Consider the following 23,306-nt stretch of genomic DNA (forward strand, 5'->3'; position numbering starts at 1 on the left):
TCCTCCTCCTCCTCCTGCTCCTCCACCCTAGACTTGGCTGTGCTCACAGGCCATCCACAGCCCAGGACTCTGCTTGCTGTGATGGAGGGATGACAGCCCACCGATGACACCTGTACCTAGCTGTGCTCTAGACTGGTGGTGGTGACTGTGGGGGGTGGGAGGGACAAAGGATAACATCCCCACTACATTCTTAACTACTGTCAGCAGGAAGAGAGGCCACCCCCAAGCCCCAGCTGTCACTGCAGTGTCAGGGAACACGGGCCTCAAGTGCCTTCCTGCTTCTAAGGCAGAGTGCCAGCTGTCAATCTTGAGTTTCATTGGTGCAGTCACTACTGGTGGCAAAACAGGCTGCTGGACCCACTCCCGGTCAGTGAGGCTGGGGTGGTATCTGGGAATCTTCATTTCCAACAGCTTCCCAGGTGATGCTGGCTCAGTGGAGGACCACACTGAGAACAACTGGTGCAGACCCTTCTGCTAACTTGTCTCCCAAGCCCAAGTCTGCCCCCTGCTGGCAAGTGGCCTTTTAGTTCAAATTCAGGCTTTCCGGGCTGAATTTTATCTCAGGTGGAAAATGAACGTCTCTCAATGTTTTCTTAGAGATTAAGACAGATTATTTGAGGGAAAAAAATCCTTGAGACAACGTCTCACTATGTAGCCCTGTGTTGCCTGAAACTCAGTATGTAAGCAGGCTGTCCTAAAATTCAGAGGTTGCCCTGCCTCTGTCTCTCAAGTGCTGGGATTAATGGTGGGCAACACCATGCCCATGAGATAATTAGTAAATGATTTACCTCAGTTGTGAGCACATAGTAAGACTGGAAAGTTAGGTCTGGCAATGGTGGCGCACACCCTTAGTCCCATGCACTGGGGAAGCAGAGGCAGGCAGATCTAAGTGAGTTCGAGGCAACCATCGTCTAAAGAGAGTTCCAGGACAGGCTCCAAAGCTAAACAGAGGAACCCTTTCTCAAAAAAAAAAAAAAAAAAAAAAAAAAAAAAAAGACTTAAATGGTTCTTTGATAATTAGTAGAGGTGTGGTGGGTAGAAAAAAAAAGCTTTAAGACTTACTTTATTTTTTAATTACATTTAATCATTTATTTTTAAGTGTGTTTTGCATGTATGTATGTATGTATGTATGTATGTATGTATGTATGTATGTGCACATGCACTCTTGATGCCTGTAAAGGTCAGAAAAGGGCACTGAATTGCCTGGAACTAGAGTGAACCACTATGTGGTGCTGGGAATTGAACCCAGGTCCTTTGCAATGGTGCTCAACTGCTGAGTGGCCTCTCCACTCCCTGTCACTCTTTTCCCTCCCACCCCCACCCCCTCAGCTCTGAGACAGGGTTTCTCTGTGTAGCCCTGACTGTTCTAGAACTCACTCTATAGGCCAAGCTGGCCTCAAACTCAGAGATCTGGCTGTCTCTGTTTCCCAAGTGCTGGGATTAAAGGCACGTACCACCACCACCGCAAGGCCTCTTTCTGTATTTTTTTAAAGACAGAGTTTCATATAGCCCAGGCTGGCCTAGAACTCACTGTGTAGTCAAGGCTAGCTTTGAACTCCTAGTCTTCCTCCTGCCTTCACCTGCCAAATGCTGGGATCACAGATTTGCACCACCAGGTCTAGCTGACCTTCAGTATTTCTGATATGATGTTGATGGGACCCCAAAATAAAATTTTCCCAGAAGCCACAGGGGTTACTAATGACCTATGTTCTCTTGCCACTGGACACCTTGAGCAGTGACTGTGGATAAATTGCTTTTGGAGTTTAGGGTAAATGAAGTACAGAGAACAAACCTCATGTTCATCCTGCACTGGGGACAGGGGCTCTCAGGCAGGTCCTGAGGGACCAGCCAGGCCTAGAAGTCCATGCTGAGCTCTTGAAAATGCCACAAAACAGCACTAGGAGGCAGCAGAGAGCTGTGCTAGATGGGTCAGGCACCTTGAATGCTACCCTAAACCATCCCCGCTGCCAATGCTGTCTCAACTAGATTCTAAAGATGCTGCCGTTTGTCCAATGAATTGGGGCAGGAAGTTTCTAGACCAGATTTCTCTGCATAGCCCTGGCTGTCCTGAAACTTGCTCTGTAGACCAGGCTGGCTTCAAACTCGATCCACCTGCTTCTGTCTCTGAGTACTGGGATTAAAGGCGTGTGACACCAGGCCCAGCATCTGGCTATGTTTTTTGTTTTCCTTTGTTTCGTATTTAACACTTTGTCAAAAGTGAAAGGTTAACACAATCCTGATGGGAGTTGCCACCTTGTCATTTGAGATCCAGACATACCCGGGGGTCTTTCTTTTTTAATATTTGCATACACACAATGTATCTTGGGGTATGAGCCAAGCCTAAAAATGAAATTCATTTATGGTTCATGTCTACCTTTTACATACATTATCTTTAGAAAGCCTGGTTTTGACTGTGGCCCATCACGTGGGGTCAGGCCTGGAATGTCTTACTTGTGGCACCATGTCAGACCTCAAAACAAATTTTGGATTTTGAGGTTTGGGAACTGTTCTAGTTTCATTTCCTGCTGAGATGAAACACTGACCAAAAGCAATCCAGCTTACAGGTTACAGTCCATCACTGAGGGAAACCAAGATGGGAACAAGCCAGGAACTTGAGGCAGAAACCCCAGAGGAGCCGGGCATTGTGACAAGCATTTCTAATCCCAGAACTCAGGAGGCAGAGGCAAGTGGATCTCTGGGAGTTTGAAGCCAGCCTGGTCTACATAACATGCTCCAGGACAGCTAATGCTACATAGTGAGACCTTGTTTCAAAAAAACAAAAGCAAAAATAGGAAAGAGATCATGAAAGAACTGAGTTGCTGGTTCACTCAAAGACCTATGCTTCCACAGCTTTTTATACATCCCATAATATAGAGAAATCAACAATCGACAGTCCCCCACAGGCCAATCCAATCTGGGCCACCTCTTTCAACTGAGACTCTTCTCAGCTAAGTCTAGGCTGTGTCAGGTTGACAGAGCTAACTAGGACAGGGATATTTAACTTGTGATATGTTGTGGTTGTTTAAAGTGGAGGCGACTGGCAGGGGGTGGGGGTGGGGTCTGAAGAGATAGCTCAGTGGTTAAGAGCACTGGCTGCTCTTCCAGAGGATCCAAGTTCAATTCCCAGCACCTATAAGTCATCTCACAACTTTCTGTAACTCCATTTCCAAGGGATCTGACACAGTCAAACAGACATGCATGCAGGCTAAACACCAGTGCACATGAAATAAAAATAAATAAATAAATAAATAAATAAATAAATAGATTTAAGTTGTATTAAGGAGATTTGGACATTCTAGGCAATTGCTCTGCCAGGAAGCCACACCCTAGCCCCTTCTCTGAGCTTGTACTTGGGTTGGGCTTGGTCAGAATCTCCTGCTGGTCTCACCTGTTTCCATACAAGGCTACAGGAAGCTGGGTGGAGCTAGTTGGTCCAGGTCCCAGTATCTACTTGTGGCCTGGGTGATGGGACAAACTGGGCCACTTTTATCTCATCATCAGACAGCTCAGACTTCTTTTGATAGCTGGGCCCAAAAGGGAGCAAAAACAGCCAAGACCAGGAGATGCTTTCATGGTACTGCCTTGCTCTGTCTCCTGCTGTTATCCTGACCTAGGAAGTTCATGACTATGTGCTCATCAGGAAATGGAGACAAATATCTACCACAGGCTCTCCTCTTCTGCCCGGGCCAAGGACATCCATATATAGACAGGATCTATGACAGACACCTGCCAATGGGTGATTCACTGTCTCAAGAAGTTCAAGAAAATTAAATGTATTTTTCTAAGATGCATCTGGGAGGAGCACCAGTTCCCTTGAAGTGAGGTGCTACGGATGGCAGGGCCCCCCTAAAGTACTATACTATAACTTATGTTGAAGCCCCAGGCCCCAGCATCACTGTAATTAGAGGAAGGGCCTTTAAGGAGCTGACTAAGGTAACAGGGCTGTCTTTAGGAGTATGCTGGGTATGCTGGTATACTTGTGTAATCCCAGCACTCAGGATACTGAGGCAGAAGGATCAGGATTTTGAGGTTAGCCTGGGCTACATGAGACCTTGTCTCAGAATATCAAAACCAAGAAAGTAGAAGGGGGGAGAAGGAAGAAAGTGAAGAGAATTGGGAGGGGAGAAGAGGAGAGGGGGTTAGAAGAGGGACTGGAAGGAAGACAGGAGATCCCTGAAGAGAAGGTGACAGGAAGACACAGAAGGCAGTCACCTGCAAACCCAACCTCAACAGCACCCTGACCTTGCACTCCCAGGCTCCAGAGCTGTGAGAAAACTAGACACCAGGGTCAATGGTGGAACAGGAAAAGGAAGACTAGAAGGGACTGCAGGAAGAGGCCCTCACCATGCTTTGATGGAGGGGACATTCCTAGTGGATAAGGGGGACCAGGTTCAACTGTTGCTGCAAGGTCTGTTAGTTCCATGTAGATTGCTAACAGACCTTTGGAACTGGGAGAGAGTCCCGACTGGCCCCATCTGTAGATCTTGCCAACATCCTGATCATAGGGCCCTGTGCACTTCTACAAATATCCACTTGGCCTTTTGCAGGTAGGGGTGTGTGTGTGTGTGTGTGTGTGTGTGTGTGTGTGTGTGTGTGTGTGTAGGTTAAGCCTGGGGGCACCGTATTTGGTAGGAAGGTGTTCTACCACTGAGCTATATCCCAGCCCCTCTTTGAATTTTTGAAAGATATATTTAATTTTATGTTCATGAGTGTTTTGACCGCATGCCTCTATGTGCACCGCATGCATGTCTGGTGCCTGCAAATTTAGAAGAAAACATCAGATCACTGGAACTAGAGTTATAGATGCTTGTGAGTCTTCGTGTGAGTTCTGGGAACCAAACCTAGGTGCTCTACAAAAAGCAACAAGTGCCCTTAAGCACTGAGTCATCCCTCAAGCCCCTTTCCCCTTTTAGGAAATTACACTTAGTTTATTTTGTGTAGAAAGGACGTGTATGCATGGGTCAGAGAGCTACTTTCAGGAATCGGTTCTCTCCCTCCACATTGTGGGTTCCAGGGATTCCAGGATTGGACTGGGGTCACCAAGCCTGGCAGCAAGTGCCTTACCGCTGGGCCTCACCTTTAGGATTCTGTCCAGCAGCATTGGCTGGCACTTAAGGACCTCAAGGAGTGACAGAGGTGATATCAGGAGGGACACTGTAGATTCATCACAACTTCCACTATGGCCTCCCAAGGTTGGTCTGTACCTGTGCCCCTTAAGCTGGCACATAGCCAGGCCATGTGAAGGGCCTAGAACCCACCTCCCTGGACCCTCAGATGACTTCACATGTTGACTCACAGCTGTTGTCTGGCCACCCTGGAGAGTGGCCCATCCAGGGCCCTGGAGATGGGGATCAACAAAGCTGGCTGGAGAGATGGCTTAGCAGTTAAGAGAAGTGGCTGCTCTTCCTAGAGGTCCCGAGTTCAATTCCCAGCAACCACATGGTGACTCACAAACAAAGCTGGCCTCAGAGCTGGGTAGTCAGAGTGGGAATAGGGACTGCTAAAACACCCCTTTGTTTCAGAGATTGGGTGGGGGGGTGCACTTGTTCAGTTCCATCCCCTTCTGTGGGCATTTGGGTAGCGCTCTGAACTCTATTTGCATCAAGAACCTGAGTTTCTGGAATATTTAAGAAGGAATTTTATTTTGACTTGCAAATGTGTTCTAGTAATTTAAATAATAGTTATGCCTTCTTGAAAGGGCAAATGAATTATGGAAGTGTCAGAACAAAAGCTCCAAAGACAGGTCCAGTGCTACAATGACATAAACCCAAACTCTGGCTGCTTACTGGCTGTGTCTAGTAACTGTAGTTCCAGCACTTGGGAGGTTTTTTGCATGAGACAGGGTTTTACTAGGTAAACCAGGCTGGACTTGAACTTTGAGCATGTGAGGTATGGGATAATGACCTTAAATACCTGATACTCCTGCCATTTCAGCCTGTTGACTGCTTGAATAACAGGCCTGGCCCACACCTGGCTATGAGTGGGATTATACATAGTTTAGTTGTAAGGCCCTTATGGCAGAAATATCAAATGTCATTTTTTATAGTTTTCGATTTATCTTAAAGTGTTTAGACTGCAATAGTTCTGAACCTGTGGGGGCTGCATATCAGATATCCTGTGTTGTCGTTTTTTAAATGCCTCAAAGAGAAGTCACAACACACAACAGGACTCATATCGGAGGTTTATGAAAAGAGTAGAGAGAAGGGGAAGAGAGTGGCGCAGAGACGGGGGCGGAGACTGGTCCCTGGGGACAAGAGTGGTGGGAGCGGAGGGGTGGGGAGACAGACAGACAGACAGACAGACAGACAAAGAGGCAGAGAGAGAAAAAGAAAGATCTGGGAGGTGGGCTAGGCCCACCTTTTGAAAAGGAACATAGTGAATAGATCGGAGGTTCTCTTAGTGGCTGCAGCTGAGGAGTATTCTGTCAGGACCCCAAGGGCAGGCCAGTATAGATGCCTGAATACTAACATCATACAATATCAGATATTTATATGATGATTCATAACAATAGCAAACTACAGTTACAAATTAGCAATGAAATAATTTTATGGCTGGGGATCATCCCAACTCGAACTATATATTAAAGGGTTGCAACATTAAGAAGGTTGAGACCCACTGATTTAGAGCTTTTTTTTTTTTTTTTTTTTGGTTTTTCAAGACAGGGTTTCACTGTGGCTTTGGAGTCTATCTTCCCACTCGCTCTATAGACCAGGCTGAACTCGAACTCAGAGAGATCGCCTGCCTCTGCCTCCCGAGTGCTGGGATTAAAGGCCTGCACCACCACTCCCTTTGGAATTTCTTTGCCAGATTTTTTATGTGCATTGGTGTTCTGCCCTGGAACTGGAATTACAAACAGTTGTGAGCTGCCATGTAGGTGCTGGGAATTGAACCTAGGTCCTCTGGAAGAGCAGTCAGTGCTCTTAACCCCTGAGCCATCTCTCCAGCTCTATTTACCAGCTTTTACACTTTTACAGCTTTTACTCAAGTCAGTTAGTTGCCTATAAACTTATGTCTGGACTTGGTTTGACCTTATGTCTCCCACTTGAGTCCATCTGGAAGAGAATGTGCCAGGCAGATACTAAGCAACCACCCAGCACTGCTATGTGCTGCCCTCTCTGTCTCTCTCTCAGCGGCCCCCAGGGCAAACTGCACTCTCCAGGAACCCTGTGCTCTCCCAACATTCACACAAAAGTCTTGGTAAGCCTGGCATGGACCACGCCCACTGAGGGCTTTACCTTGGAGACAGAGACACAAACAACATGAATCTCCCTTAGAAGGATTCTTGTTCTCCCCAAGCCTGGCAGGGCTAGGTTCCCAGAGCCTGGCATTTTCCAGCTTCTCCTCTGTGGGTGGCAGCCTGGGCCACCTTCATTTCCTGGGAAGTACAGAGTCTGGGCTCAGGTGGGGCCCTAAATAGCACTAACCCAGCAGCCACCCTTCTTAGGCTTAGTAACTCAAGAATGCCTTTGGGGGTCTCAGCCCCCACCCATGGGGCTCATTAAACTGTTTCTTCCAAACAAAAGCGGAGTGTCTTCTAAGTGGAATTCCCACACCATCTGCTCTTGTGGCCCTGTTTTCTCCATTGCCTTGGTTTCTCAAACATTCAAGGAGGAGGTCTTCAGGGAAGACTTGGAGCCAAGTGTTTGCTCCTCAGAGCACGGATTTTCAGAGAGGCTACCCTCAGGGACAGCCAACCCCATGACTCAAGCTCCCAAGGACTTTACCAGGTATCCCCAAGGTGGCCTCAATAGTAGCCAGGTAGGAGCTTGTGCACTGGCCTCCCCCTGCTGAGTAAGACCATGGGAAACACGCTGGCAGGGACTACAAAGCCTGGGAAAGCTGCAGATCCACACACCTGCAGTGAAGGTGGAAAACCTGGAAGGGGCCAGACTCCTAGGACCACATCAATAACAGCAGCCAGAGGAGGGGTTGGTAGAAAGGGTGGATGAGCATAGCAGGATGCTATGGGTGTAGGTGTGGCCTAACCAACTATGCTCACACAGGTAGGCAGAAGCAACGCTCTGACCTACTCTAACATAACTGTGGATCTTCCATAACAGTTTACAAAATGGATCTTCCAAAAGTTGAGGTGCAGTCTTGAGGTCTTCTATCCTAATTCATGCTATTTTCTATTCTTTCCATCTGCTTGCTTATTGGAGACAATAAGCTGTATAGCCCAGGCTAGCCTCCAATTTGCCAAAATCTCCCTGAGGCAGCTTCTTGGCTTGCTGAGATTAAGCAGGGTCTCAGGTAGCACAGATTTTTCTCAAAATGTGTATGTAGTAAAGAATGATCTGGGGGCTGGAGAGATGGCTCAGAGGTTAAGAGCACCGACTACTCTTCCAGAGGTCCTGAGTTCAATTCCCAGCTACCACATGGTGGCTCACAACCATCCGTTATGAGGTCTGGTCCCTCTTCTGGTGTGCAGATATACAGGGAAGCAGAATGTTGTATACTAAATAAAATCTTTAAAAAAAAAAAAAAAAAAAAAAAAAAGAATGATCTGGAACTCCTAACCCTCCTTCCCTCACCTCCCACGTACTGGGATTACAAGTATGAGTCACCATGCCTGGCTTCGCACAGTTTTGTTTGTTTGTTTGTTTGTTTTTAAATTCATTTGTGTGCATGTGTTTATGCACACATGGATCGTGTATGTGCAGGTGCTCTTAAGAGGCAGAAGAAGGTGCCAGATCCCCTCCTCTGGTGACTGAGTTACAGGCAGCTCTGATCTGCCCCATGTAGGTGCTGGGAACCAAACTCCAGGGCCCTGGAAGAACAGCAAGTGCTCCTAACTGCTAAGCCATCTCTCAGGCCCCTTTCTCCTTTCTTCCTTCCTTCCTTGCTCCCTTCCCTTCCTTCTTTCTTTCTTTCTTTCTTTCTTTCTTTCTTTTTTCTTCCAAATACACTCACTCTCTATCCCTTTCACACTTTTTTTGGGGGGGGGGGTGAGACAGGGTTTCTCTGTGGCTTTGGAGGCTGTCCTGGAACTAGCTCTTGTAGACCAGGCTGGTCTCCAACTCACAGAGATCCGCCTGCCTCTGCCTCCTGAGTGCTGAGGTTAAAGGCGTGCGCCACCAACGCCCGGCTTATACATGTTTTTATAGCATTTGAAATTTAATGAGTCTGGAGATGTAGTTTAGTTGCTAGTAGCCCTGGGTTTGACTGTCATAAAACACACCACATAAAACCAGGCCTGAGGCTGAGGAGGTGGTGCTATGGATAACAGTGCTTATAACAGGACCTAAGTGTGAATCCCTGGCATCCATTTAAAACCTGGGCATGGCTCCATGCTCACATCTGTAGCCCAGCACTGTGGGGAAGAGGCAGGGGGATTATTGGAGCTTGTGGCTATAGCTCCAGGTTCAGTGAGAGATGCTGCCTCAAAGCAATAAGGTGGAGTGTGACTGAGCAGGACAACTGATGTCCTCCTATAGCTTCTGTGTATACATGGAGGCATGCATGCCCCCTAGTGCAAACCACCACACACACACACACACACACACACACACACACACACACACAGGAACACACACACACACACACACACACACACACACACACACACACACACACGCATGTCTAGTTCTTTGAAGGTTCTTTATAAGCTTTCACCCAATTCCCTTGAAATAAAGCCTGTCTCAGAGGATTAAGTGGAGGGTGGCTGAGGGGAGCAATGAATCAAAAGTCCAGGAAGGGTGAAGAGAGGTACCCTGCAGGAGAGGGATGTGGCATATTGCTGTGGAATAACCCTTCTGTTCACTGTGAATATGCATTACTCTCATTGGTTAATAGAGAAGCTATAGCCAGGCCGTGGTGGCGCATGCCTTTAACCCCACCATTGGGAAGGCAGATCTCTGTGAGTTCGAAGCCAGCCTGGTCTACAGAGCAAGTTCCAGAGCAGGCGCCACAGCTACACAGAGAAACCCTTTCTCGAGAAACAAAACAAAACAAAACAGGAAAAACTCCATCTATAGCACACTTTCTCTGATAGCTACTTTGGCAAAAGTACTCAACAGAAACAACTTGAGAAATAGCTTATTCTGACTGAAACTCAGAGACACATCAGTGCATTGTGGCCAGGAAGGCATGGTGGCAGAAGCATGAGTTTGTTAAAGACACACTAGACAGGAAGCAGAGAGCATGACTGGAACCCAGGGCAAGCATGACATCCTAAGACCCAGTGCCAGAGGGTCTTATTTCCACCAGCCAGGCTCACTTCCTCCAGGCTCACAGACTTCAAAATAATTCTACAAACTGGGGACAGAGAGCTCAAACGTAAGCCTGTGAAGGAAAGACATTCCAAGTTCAAACTGTAACATCAGAGGAGCCAGGGACCAGGAGAGGCAGCATGGGAAAGAGCATGGGAAGGAGGGAGTCTGTGGACTGTGATGGTGCACCTTGTGGTGTGACCCAGAGCTGGCACTAGCTGGCATCTTCAGGCATGGGAAAGCCAGTTACCATGCTAAGTCTCTGCTATACTGGCCAGCATCTCTCATTTTGTTTTGTTTTATTGTTTTTTAAAGAAAAGCTAGGCAGTGGTGGTGCATGCCTTTAACCCCAGCACTCGGGAGGCCTGGTCTACAGAGTGTGTTCAAAGGACTGGATCCATAGCTACTGAGAAACCCTGTCTCGAAAAACAAAAAAGAAAGAAAGAAGGAGAGAGAGAGAAAGGAAGGAAGTCACTGGGCAGTGGTGGCACACACCTTTAATTCCAGCACTTGAGAAGTAGAAGCAGGTGAATCTCTGAGAGTTCGAGGCTTCCCTGGTCTACAAAGCAAATTCCAGGATAGCCAGAGCTACATGGAGAAACCCTGTTGAAAAAAAAAATAATGAAAGAAAGAAAAGGTTTCACTATGTAGCCTTGGCTGTTCTGGAGCTTGTTTCGTAGACCAGGCTGGCCTTGAACTCACAGAGAGCCACCTGCCTCTGCCTCCCAAGTGCTGGGATTAAAGGTGTGTACCACCACACTTGGCCCAATATTTTTATTGTTACATTTCTTGACTCTCTCTCTGTCTCTCTCTCTCTCTGTCTCTCTCTGTGTGTCTCTCTCTGTCTCTCTCTCTCTCTCTCTGTCTCTCTGTCTCTGTCTCTCTCTGTCTCTCTCTCTCTCTGTCTCTCTCTGTGTGTCTCTCTCTGTCTCTCTCTGTCTCTGTCTCTCTCTGTCTCTCTGTCTCTCTGTCTCTCTCTCTCTCTCTCTCTCTCTCTCTCTCTCTCTCTCTGTGTGTGTGTGTGTGTGTGTGTGTGTGAACATGTGTGTATGTTGCCATGGTACATATGTGGAGAGCAGAGGACGACTTGAAGCAGTCAGTCAGTTCTCTTCTACTGTGTGGGTCCTGGACATCACATTCAGATCATCACAGGATTGGAGGCAAGAGCCCTTCCCCAGTGAGCTGTCTCGCTGGCCTCAACTTCAAAGTATTCCCACTGGGAACAAAACCTGAAGAGCTTGAAGACTGAAGACAGGCGCGAGGCAAATCCCAGGGTCAGTGATTTTGAAGAAGCTGATGTCCACCCTCCCCCACCACTCCCAGGAGGGAAGATGTAAATATAGACCTAGGACTTCTGGGAGACGCTGGGGTGGGATCAGATGCTCCTCAGCCCTGAGGAGCAGGAACGATGCCTGGTCTGGACAACCAGAGTGAGCACAAGTACGCAGATGGAACCTTCCACTCCAACCTCTTCTCTAGGGAGGAAACCAGATACATGCTAGGCAAGTGCTCTACCACTCAGCCACACCTAACCCCCAGCTACCTGCTTAATACAGTGTGTTCCAGGGTCCACGCTCTTTTTAGGACTACTCCCGAGTTTGCAGCCCCCTGTCCTTCCAGCCCAGCTAAGCAGGTAGAGTGTCCTGTGTCACAAGGTTAACTCTAGCACTAAGGATAGTCAGCCTAGATGCCTACCAGGCCCTGCTCTCCAGTATCCCTCCCCATTACTAGAGAAATGTGTCCCAAAGAAAGACTGGCTAAATTGGTGTCCTGAAACACCAATGAGGACAGAGAGGTGGTGATATAAATCTTGATTCTAAGCTGGTGTAGCATGTCTGTAATCCCAGCTCCTGAGAGGCTAAGGCAGGAGGATCAGAGTGGGAAATCAATCTGAACTACACAGCAAGACACCAATTCTCCACCCACCCCAAGAAATTAAAAAAAAAAGTATTGTCATCGAAACGTCTCACAGCCCCGTGGCTGCGGACCTGTACCTACCTACACACCTCCATCGTAAACCGAGACAGTCATCTTTCAATTCCCATGTACCTGCAACTCTGGCTCCAAATCATCCCCTATATTCAGCCCACCAGGACAGCCACTTGGTAGGCTCAGGACACTCAAGACCCCTGCTCTGCAAGTACCTGTGACATCACTAGCTGCCCACCACCTCCTGTGACCTCACCACTTGGACAACTGAGCCTAGCAGAGCCAAGCCACTCCTCCTCAACCACCACACGTAGCAGGGGGCATAGATGATCACCGAGCCCTGGCATGAGGCTGAAGCCACCAGCAAGCCAGTATATGATCTTTCCGAGGCCTCCGTGGACAGTGAAGCTGATGACTACTCTGCAGACTTACCTGGAGAGTTCCAAAATTCAGACTATAATGGCCCACCAGTTGAAAGCACTACAACATTAGCTGAAGAGAAGGATGTAAACCAGGCCTCTGTGACAACAACCATTGTCACAGAGCAAGATGAAGATCAAATCTCCACTGAGAAAGACACCTTCACAGAGCAGGTTAAAGACCGGGCCTCCATACAGAATGCAACCTCCATGGAGCAACATGTAGACCGGGAGTCCACAAAGATTGCCACTCTCATTGGGCCAGAGACAGACCAGGCATCCACACAGATTACCTCCTCCATGGGACAGGATGAAGCCCAAGAGTCCAAGCCAATCACCACTTCCGTGGGAGTAGATAGGAATCAGGCCTCCATGCAGATGGCCACCTCCATAAGGCAAGATGTAGAGACAGCCATTTCCATGGATATGTCAAATTCTGGGGACAAAGATGAGAACCCAGATTCTCCAAGCCATAACCAGGAGAATCCTGAAGAAGTCACATCTCTGCTGTCCCAAGGCCCAGTGGTCCCGCAAATGTTTGTGGGCTTCCAGAATCCAGTGTGGGACAGACTAGCTGAAAATAACCGTGCAAGTCGGAGCCGCACAGTTTCCGCAAGTGACTCCCAGAACCTGGAGAAGACAGCAGAAAAGCTCAGTGTTCCTGAAGGGGAGCCAGAAACAGCTGCCCCCTCTGAAGATGGCCAGTCTTCTGTGGGAGCTGCTGACGCAACCACTTTGGATACCAGTAGTCCTGACCAAGAGAGCATGGGTATCACCAAGTGTGCTGAGCAGGAAGCTGAAGGCGTCAAGGCCTCGAACCCCAAAAGCAAAGCTAGATCCCAGGTGCTGACCAGGGAGGATTTATCTAACAACTCAAGTACCCTGCAGACTTCCCCACCTTCCCCCAGCTCCCCAGCGGGCAGTGCACCTCCCTCTCCAGATCCCAGCCACACGTCCCAGGGCAGGACTCTTCTAGACCCCAGCCTGTACAGGCCTGACGTGGAGAATGACTACATGCGTTCCATGACTAGCCTGCTGGGCGGTGGTGAAGGCTCCATCAGCTCTCTTGCAGACATCCTGGTGTGGTCAGACACAGCCACGGGCATGGGTTTGGCTGTGGGCTTTCTGGCTTCAGGCCGCAGCTCTCCAGCTGACAGGCTACATGATGAGGGTCCCAGCCTGCACACCGTCTCCAGCCTCTTAGGCAGTGCCAGGTCAGCTTTCTCCTCAGGGTTGGTGGCTGGAACTGGCTCGGCCCTGCGCTCAGTCACACACCTCCTGGAGTCTGTGGAGAGACGAACTGTGGAAGGCATCCGTTCAGCTATGCGCTACCTGGCCAACCACTTCACCCCACGCTGGTCCCGCGCTGGCCCCAGTAGCGACTAAACCAGCAAGTCCCCTGCTCCTCCCCTCCCCAGACCTTCAGTAAATAACCACAAGCGTTTATTTTCTAAGCTCTGCCCTTATCCATGCAGTGGGACAACGGTAAAAGGACAGAAGGGTCCAAAATGTTTTGGAAATAAGAATGTTCTTAGGTTGTTCCTTCTGAGTCACCTGGGCTCTGACAGGGCTGGGGAATAAACTGGAGGGGTATTTCAGACGGGCAAAAGCTAGCTGTATTTCCATGGTGAGCAAGCCGGTTCCTGAGACCCATGCCCAGGTTACCTGTTGAGGTTCTGAAAGGCAGTAGAGAGTATTGGGTAGAAAGTACTTATATAGGCTTCATGGTAGGGATACACACACCTGGGTCCCTAGAACCCTTTTAAGGCTTAGAATCAGACTTCTGGTGTCTCTTGCCCTAGGCCCCACTCCCTGGCCTTCTCATCTTGGAATAGAGAGAGGAGCTTCACCACCACACACAAACATGAACGTGCCAGTGCCAGAAGACATAGGGACACTATGGAATTTTATGTAGTATTCCATGGGACAGGGCTCAGGGAGGGTGACCAAACCATCATTGGACTAAGGGGGTGGAAAGAAACTGGGATGGATGTAAGGCCATTCGATTTCAAACTGGCCAACCAGAATGGCTGCCCACTTTTGGCCCAGATTGTTTCCATGATGTTTGCTCTGGCTTCTGCCATCTGCATCTTGGAAAGTAGGTACCAGGGCAAGAATCGAGAGCATACCCGGGGCCACACGTATTGGAAGCCACAGTCACCCTCTGACAAGACCCAGTGCTATACCTTGAGCAAAGTCCCAGCCCAACCCTGCCCTCAGGCACAGCCTTTTCACACAGCAGGGGACCACACATCCATCAATTCTAACTTTCCTGTATGTCTCCAGATGGGCACCTAGGGATGAACCCAGCCCATTGACTGGTTTGGCTTTTAGAGTTTTTCCATGCTTTTATTTTCTTTATTTATTTTCGTGACAGGGCTTCTCTGTATAGCTTTGGAGCCTATCCTGGCACTTGCTCTGGAGACCAGGCTGGCCTTGAACTCACAGAGATCCGCCTGCCTCTACCTTCTGAGTGCTGGGATTAAAGGCGAGCGCCACCAACATCCAGCCATGCTCATATTTTAGAAAACATTTCCTTTAAAATGTTTATGTATGTGAGTATTTTACCTGCATGTATGCATATGCACTACATTCATGTAGTGTCCATGGAGGCCAGAAGAGGTTGCTGGACTCCCCACTTCCCAAACTGGAGGGCTTTGAGTCGTGTGGGTGCTGGGAAACGAATCTGGGCCCAATGCAAGAGCAGCTAGTGCCTCTTAACTGGTGAGCCATCTCTCTGGTCCCAATTGTTCACATTCTTAAAGTTTACATAATGTCATAGTTAGGATTTCTATTGCTGTGAAGAGACACCATGACCACCACACTCTAATAAAGGAAAACATTTAAGTGAGGTGATGCACTTACAGCTCAGAGGTTTAATCCATTATCATGGCAGGGAGCATGGTGGCTGGGATATGGTGTCATGTAGGCAGACATGGTGCTGGAGAATTCTGCATCTTGATCGAAAGGCAGCAGGAAGTGAACTGTCTCACTGATTGTAGCTTGAGCATATATGAATAAATTGGGACGGCACACTTGGGGATGGAGGTGAACATTCAACATAGAAATGCATACACCGGCCGGGCGTTGGTGGCGCACTCCTTTAATCCCAGCACTCGGGAGGCAGAGGCAGGCGGATCTCTGTGAGTTCGAGGCCAGCCTGGTCTCCAGAGCAAGTGCCAGGATAGGCTCCAAAGCTACACAGAGAAACCCTGTCTCGAAAAAAACCAAAGGAAAAAAAAAAAAACAGAAATGCATACACCCCAGCCAGGATAATATGGCCAAGTGTGAAATGACAGAGCAAGAAGAACAAAATAGAAGGCAGGAGCTACAAAAAAAGACCTCCCTTTTCACTACCCACTGCAAGAGAAAGAGAGGGAGCTATTGTGGAATGTTAGTTGAAGATGTGTTTCATTTGTTTATGCTGTGGAGTTATTTGTTTAATAATACAAAGATGTGTTGCATTCTTTTATGTTATCTTTGTTTAATTCTGTAAAGCTATGTTACTTTGCCTACCTAAAACACATGATTGGCCTAATAAAGAGCTGAATGGCCAACAGCTAGGCAGGAGAAGGATCGTGGGTAGGGCTGCACAGGCAGAAAAAATTAAATAGGAGGAGAAATCTAGGCTTGTAAGAGAGAAGAGAAGAAGCAAAGAAAGGAGGAGAGGAAAATGCTAGGGGCCAGCTAGGCACCCACCAGTAAAAAGGAAAATGAGGTATATAGAATAGAGAAAAGTAAAAGCCCAGAGGCAAAAGGTAAATGGGACAATTTAAGAAAAGCTGTCTAGCCAAGCGTTGGTGGCATACACCTTTAATCCCAGCACTCAGGAGGCAGAGGCAGGTGGATCTCTGAGTTTGAGGACAGCCTGGTCTACAAGAGCTAGTTCCAGGACAGCCTCCAAAACTACACAAGGAAACTGTGTCTCAAAAAAAAAAAGAAAGAAAATAAAAGAAAAGAAAGAAGAAAGAAAGAAAGAAAAAAAGAAAGAAAGAAAGAAAGAGAAAGAAAACCTGTCTAGAAACAAGCCAAGCTAAGGCCTCACATTAATTATTAAGAATAAGTCTCTGGGGCTGGAGAGATGGCTCAGAGGTTAAGAGCACTGACTGCTTTTCCAGAGGTCCTGAGTTCAATTCCCAGCAACCACATGGTGGCTCACAACCATCTGTAATAATGAGATCTGGTGCCCTCTTCTGGTGTGCAGATATACATGGAAGCAGAATGTTATATACATAATAAATAAATTTTTTAAAAAAGAGTAAGTCTCCATGTGTTTATTTGGGAGCTAGTGACAGGCCCCAAAAGAGCAAAAGTAAAAACAAAAACCAACTACAGGGAGCAGCTCATAGGACACAGGCACCAGGGCATGTGATAGGCACATGGACCCGAAGGCACCCAAACTACACCATGCTAAAAGAAAACTGGACTGAATCAAGTATAGGAAGGATAGCAGGGTGCTGTTTGCAGGGTGCTCTGGGGTGTTGATACTGGAGGGAGGACAAAGTTATAAATCTACCCCTACCAAAACGGGATGTTATGGGTAACCTGTGACAACAGACAGCAGTTTCTGGGATGGACGTTTTAATGTGTTCTGTCAGCAACTTGGGGGATAGAGGCAGAAGGATCATAAGTTCAAGGTCATCCTTGGCTACAAAAAATGAGTTAGAGGCCAACCTGGGCTACTTGAAACCCTGTCTCACAAAACAAAACAGGGCTAGAGAGATAGCTCATCAGTTAAAAGCACTTGCAGCTCTTGCAGAAGACCAGGTTTTGCCACCCACATAGCAGCTCACAACCATCTGTAACTCCAGTTACTAGGGGATCTAACCATCTTCCTTCAGGCCTTTGCAGGCACCAGGCATACAAATGGTACACAGACATAAATGCAACTAAAACATTCATATACATAAATTAAAAAAAAAAAAGCCAGGCGTTGGTACACCTTTAACCCCAGCACTCAGGAAGCAGAGGCAGGTGGATCTCTGTGAGTTTGAAGCCAGCCTGGTCTACAGAGTGAGTTCCAGGACAGGCTCCAAAGCCATACAGAGAAACCCTGTCTCAAAAAACCAATAAATAAATAAATAAATAATAAAATTAAGTTAAGAAAATAGAATTTGTGCCAGGCAGTCATGTTGCATACCTTTAATCCCAGCACTTGGGAGGCAGAGGCAGGTGAATTTCTGTGAGTTCAAGGCCAGCCTGATCTATAGAGCAAGTTCCAGGACAGTCAGTGCTACATAGAAACCCTGTCTGGAAAACGAGAGAGAGAGAGAGAGAGAGAGAGGAGAGAGGAGAGAGAGAGAGAAAGAGAAGGAAGGAAAAAAGGAAGGAAGGAAGGAAGAAAAAAAAAAAACAGGCTGAATACAATGGCCCACGACTTTAGTCCAGATACTAGGGAGACAGAGGCAGGTGAAGGCTAGCTAGGTATACATAGCAAGTTCCAGGCCAGCTGGGGCTACACACAGTAATTCCCTGTCTCAAAAAAAAAAAAAAAAAAAAAAAAAAAAAAAAAAAAAGACGATGAAGAAAAGAAAAAAGAGAAACTAAAACAAAACGTCCTTTCTGCCAGGCCAAGAGTCAGCGGACAGGGCTAGTGTCTGCCATCTCTATCAATGAAGGACTTGTTCCTCCATGTGAGGATAGCTGGGGTTAGTGGTCCAGCATCCAAGCTTTGACTTTTCTGCCTGCCCACTCTCCTCCTCTGCCTTCTCTTCTCTCCCTGCCCACTTGAGCTTCGCTCTCTTCCCTCACAGCAGGGTGTGATGACCAGTGACAGTATTTATCACATCATGGCTTTGAGCCCACACTGTGACCATGGTGGTTGTCGTCATAAGAGATGGGTACGTGTATGTCATAAATTAAAATGATAGGAAAAGTCAAGCCAGGCATGGTGACCAAAACAGAAGAATTGTAAATTATAGGCCAGCATGGTCTACAGAGTTAGTTCTAGGACAACCAGGGCTACACAGAAAAACCTTGTCTGGAAAAAATTGTGTGTGTGTGTGTGTGTGTGTGTCTTTGTGTGTGCATATGTGTGTATGTATGTGCATGTGTGTGTATGTGTATGTGTGTGCATGTGTGTGTGTGTGTATGTATGTGTCTTTGTGTGTGCATATGTGTGTATGTGCATGTGTGTATGTGTATGTGTGTGTATGTGAGTTGTGTGTGAGTGTGTATATATGTGTCTTTGTGTGTGTGCATGTGTGTGTGTATGTATGTGTCTTTGTGTGTGCATATGTGTGTATGTGCATGTGTGTGTATGTGAGTGTGTGTGTGTATGTATGTGTCTTTGTGTGTGTGTGTGTGTGTATGTATGTGTCTTTGTGTGTGCATGTGTGTGTGTGTGTGTGTGTGTGTGTGTGTGTGTGAGACCAGACACAGTGGCACATGTGTTTCATACCCCTACTTGGGAGGCAGAAGCAGACAGATTTCTGAGTTCCAGGACAGCCAGTGCAGTGATACCCTATGAAAAATAAATTTAGGCTAGGCATGGTAGCAAACACTTTTAATACCAGCATTCAGGAGGCAGAGGCAAGAGGATCTCTGTGAGTTCAAGGCCAGCCTGGTCTACAGAGTGAGTTCCAGGACAGCCAGGGCTGTTTCACAGAGAAAACTGTCTCAAAAACAAAACAAAATAAAAACAAACAAAAATGTATAAAAATAAATCCAGCCTGGGCTGCATAGTGAGATCCCATTTCAATAATAATAATAATAATAATAATAATATAATAAAATAGTAAAAGAACAGAGCTGAGGAAGTGGCCATAAATTTGAGGACTTAAATTCGGACTCCCATGTAAAAGATCACTCAGAAAGCAAAGGCTATCGGACCTCTGTGAGTTCGAGGCCAGCCTGGTCTACAGAATGAGTTTGAGAACACAGGGCTACACAGAGAAACCCTGTCTCCAAAAAAAGAAAAGAAAATTTGGAAATTTGGAAATTTAGGCTAGGAGTGTAGCATGCATGCCTGAACACACACATAAACACAGTAATAATAATCTAAAATGAACGTGGTTTTTAAAATACATCTTTAATTATTGAACTGAAAGACTGCACCACTCCAGGTGGAGGAATAGCCTTATTTCTCAGGCTTGCTGCTCTTGTTCTTCCAGTTCTGAAGAATGCAGATCGCGCCCTCTTCTGGACAGATGGCAGCACTGCTCCACACCTGCAGAGTCCAGACCTTGACACCTGAAAGAGAAGGGGGGCGGGGTGTGAGAATAGCCTGAGATAGCCCAGTTAACAAGCACAGGATGGAAATTATCTCTAGGAAGCTCCAGGCATAAGAAGGCACAGGGAGGCCTGGAGAGATGGTTCAGCAGTTAAGAGCACTGGCTGCTCTTCCAAGGATCAGGGTTCAATTCCCAACACTCACAGAGCAGCTTAAGCCCATCTATAACTCCAGATCTTTTCTGGTTCCCTCAGGCACCAGGTACACATGTGTTACTCAGACACACATGCAAACAAAATACCTCTACAAATTTTTGTTTGTTTTCGAGACAGGGTTCCTCTGTAGCTTTGGAACCTATCCTGGAACTCTCTCTTGTAGACCAGGCTGGCCTGGAACTCACAGAGATCTGCCTGTCTCTGCCTCCCAAGTACTTGGATTAAAGGTGAGTGCCATCATCACCAGCCATTTTTTTTTTGAGACAGAGGGTCACAAACTCTCCAACAAACCTAAAACAAACAAACAAATCTAGCACACTAAAGTTAAAAATTTCCAGAAACTTAATCTCCAAACTTAAATGGTAAGGTCATTTGGAGGTGGAGCTTTGGAGAAGTAACTGGGATTCAATAAGGTAATGGTGGTTTTATTGTAATTTATTTATTTAGAGATAAGGTCTCATTGTGAAGCCCTGACTGACCTGGAACTTGCTATAGAGACCAGGCTAGCCTAAAACTCAGAAATCTGCCTGCCTCTGCCCTCTGAATCAAAGGTGTGTGCCACTACTTCCAGCCTTTTTTTTTTTTAAAGATGTATGTATTTATTATGCATACAGTGTTCTGCCTGCATGTATGTCTGCAGGCCCGAAGAGGGCACCAGATCTCATTATAGATGGTTGTGGGCCACCATGTGGTGCTGGGAATTGAACTCAGGACCTCAGAAGAGCAGCCAATGCTCTTAACCTCTGAACCATCTCTCCAGCTCCTATTTCCAGCCTTTTAAAATCAATTATTTATTTGGCTTTGTAAGGGAAAGGTGGACCTGAGCTAGTGTGCTTGCTATCAACTGAAGTACTGTGCTTCACATCTCAGTGAAGCAAGCATGCTCCTGTCACACACTGGTCCCATGCTCTTGAATACCTCAGTCTCTAGAGCAGTGAGCTAAACAGATGTCTATTTACAGATTCCCAGTTTCAGGTGGAAGAACAGAAAACAGTCTGAAACAGTATTTAACAGTGGTGGATTCTGGGACTTGGGCAGCTGAGGTAGGAAATACTAGAGTTGAGGACTTGTAAGCATTGCTGCAGACGGGATGAGATGGACAGGGATTCTGACACTCAGGAGCCAAGGAATACCACAGTCACACAGTAAGCATAGCAGCTTACAAGCCTGCTCCAGGGAAAGGCTTCCCTAGCGTAACAGCTCATTCCCCAGCGAAACAGAGTGTAGTGTAACAACTCTGCTTCGCTAGGAGAAGGTTTCCCCTGCAAAGTGTTACAGTTCTACTTTGCTCACTCAGCTCTGGTTCCAGGGAAAATTCCGGTGAAGGAAGGTCTCAAGCAAACCTCATTCAAGAGATTTACTGGGAGGGCAGAATCCAGGACAGCCACAGGGTTTATACAGGCTTCTTATGGGCAGAGTTTTTCCAGGGAGATTTCCAGGGTGAGGATTGGTCAGATTTCAATCCCTGAGCTCAGATTGGCTGGATCTTGTGCTCAGGGATTGGCTGATTTTCTGCTCAGGTTCAGGGCCAAAGTGTGTTTCTTTCGATGGTGGTTTTTAGCTTTTTGGCTCTAATTTTAGGGCCAGGGTGTTTTTCTTTCACTGACTCTGATTCTAGGGCCAAAGTGTGTTTCTTTGGCACTGGTTTAAGGGTCGGAACCAAATTTCTTTGGTTCTGGTGTGTTTCTTTGGCTCTGCTCAGCGTGTGTTTCTTTGGCTGACCCCTTTTCCTTAAAAAGACTTGCTCAGTCTATGTAGCAAATTCCAGACAAGCCTGGGCTATAGGGTTCTCTGTTTTAGAGAACAGACAAAACAACAACAAAACCTTCTGGGGTTTCCTGTGCTGTGTATCTGTCACTGGACAAGACTGAGCTCTAGGAGAAGTGCAGTGGGCACAAACAGGATTGAGGAATTGTGTTAGGAAGAGCTAGGGAAGAAATGACTGTGGGGACACCTGGTGTCCACCACCCTTCTCATGGCTTAGATCTCTCCCCCCCACCACACTTTTCCTTTCCTGCAAACAGTGACCCTTGTCTCAGTGCCCCCACTGCATACAGGTGGAATTCTACCCTTCACACCTCCTCATTAAATGGTCTTCAGCAGACAAAAGTCACCTTTCCCACAGATGTTTGGCCAAGGCCAGGCACAGCCTACTCCTGGATTCTGGAGCCTGTCCACCACACCCACACAAGCCTGTGAGTGCCCTGCAGCTGTCCTTTGACTGTGCTTTAGTGGCAGCCAAGACATTGGGATCTTTTTAAGTCCTCTACCTAACTCCATACATAGAAATATTCCTTTGCGTGTGAATTTTATGTGTCAACCAATGAAGGAATAAGTTGACTAACAAACTCCTGCATCGTATTAGTACTTTTTTGTTTGTTTGTTTTGGTTTTTCCAGACAGGGTTTCCTTGTGTAGCCTTGGCTGTCCTGGAACTCACTTTGTAGGCCAGGCTGGTCTCCAATTCACAGGGATCTACCTGCCTCTGCCTCCCAAGTGCTGGCATCAAAGGCGTCTGCCACCACCACCCGGCTAATATTAATACTTTTCAAACTGTAGCTTTAGGTGAGAGGAAGCATCTTCCCACACATGTCTTCAACCACACCAAACTTGAACAAGACTCACTACAGACAGGAGTGGCCCAGCCTGGGAGGGTAGTGAGGTAGAGCTCTGGATCTTATCTCCCAACTGGACTTCCTGTTTAAGTGCTTTCTATTTAGCCATGATGTGGAAGAGACATTATAAGTACACACCAAGTCCCCTGTTTCCTAACCCTGGAGCACCTGGCCTGGCTGCTGTGGACCCGAACGCCAGCCACATGCACAAGCACTTAAGTCAGGCTCAGAAGTGGAGGAGGAAACAGAATTTGAACAAAATGCAGGGAGCAGGGGGGCCGTGTGTCTCCTCTCCCAAGTCTGGTGGCCAAGAACCTACATTTCCTGGGTGACCCGGGAGGGAGGAGGGAGATGAAAAACACCCTGCGCTGCCTCCTATTAGTAGAACGCGAGCACAGATTGGGCCTGGTGAGGAAACAAAACTGGAACAGAAAACTGGGCAGTGAGATGGGGTGAGAACAACAAAGACTCTGTTTGCGAGAAAAATCTGAGTGCCGGGAGCATCGAGCCACAAAGGGGCTTTCTCCGGTCCAGCCAGCCGAGGGCAAGCAGAGTGTCTGGGTTGGGGCAAGCCAGGCGGCACCGTTTCCTCCGAACCCAGCAAGGTTCCGAGGCTCCCAACCTGGATCCAGGCCACCAGAGACCCCCGCGGCCCCGCCCCGGCCCCGCCCCGCCGTCTCCTTGACGACTGTGACCTCAACGCCCGGGCGGGGAAGGAGAGTCCGTTCGAGTTGCTACGCGACGGCCGGG

General features: G+C 47.5%; 1 protein-coding gene across 1 annotated transcript; it reads left to right on the top strand.

Annotated features, from left to right (window-relative positions):
- The first annotated feature begins 12,463 nt into the window (after positions 1 to 12,463).
- Tex44 (testis expressed 44) lies at positions 12,464 to 13,942 on the top strand. Its single transcript, XM_027395984.1, has one exon. It carries the CDS (start codon positions 12,464 to 12,466, stop codon positions 13,940 to 13,942), a length of 1,479 nt encoding a protein of 492 aa, XP_027251785.1.
- The last annotated feature ends 9,364 nt before the right edge of the window (positions 13,943 to 23,306 follow it).

Source organism: Cricetulus griseus, chromosome 2 (genome assembly GCF_003668045.3).
Source record: "Cricetulus griseus strain 17A/GY chromosome 2, alternate assembly CriGri-PICRH-1.0, whole genome shotgun sequence".
In the NCBI taxonomy this organism is placed as follows: Eukaryota; Metazoa; Chordata; class Mammalia; order Rodentia; family Cricetidae; genus Cricetulus; species Cricetulus griseus.

Excerpts from the sequence above, each read along its gene's own strand:
- Tex44 (XM_027395984.1), top strand. The coding sequence starts at position 12,464 with ATGATCACCGAGCCCTGGCATGAGGCTGAAGCCACCAGCAAGCCAGTA.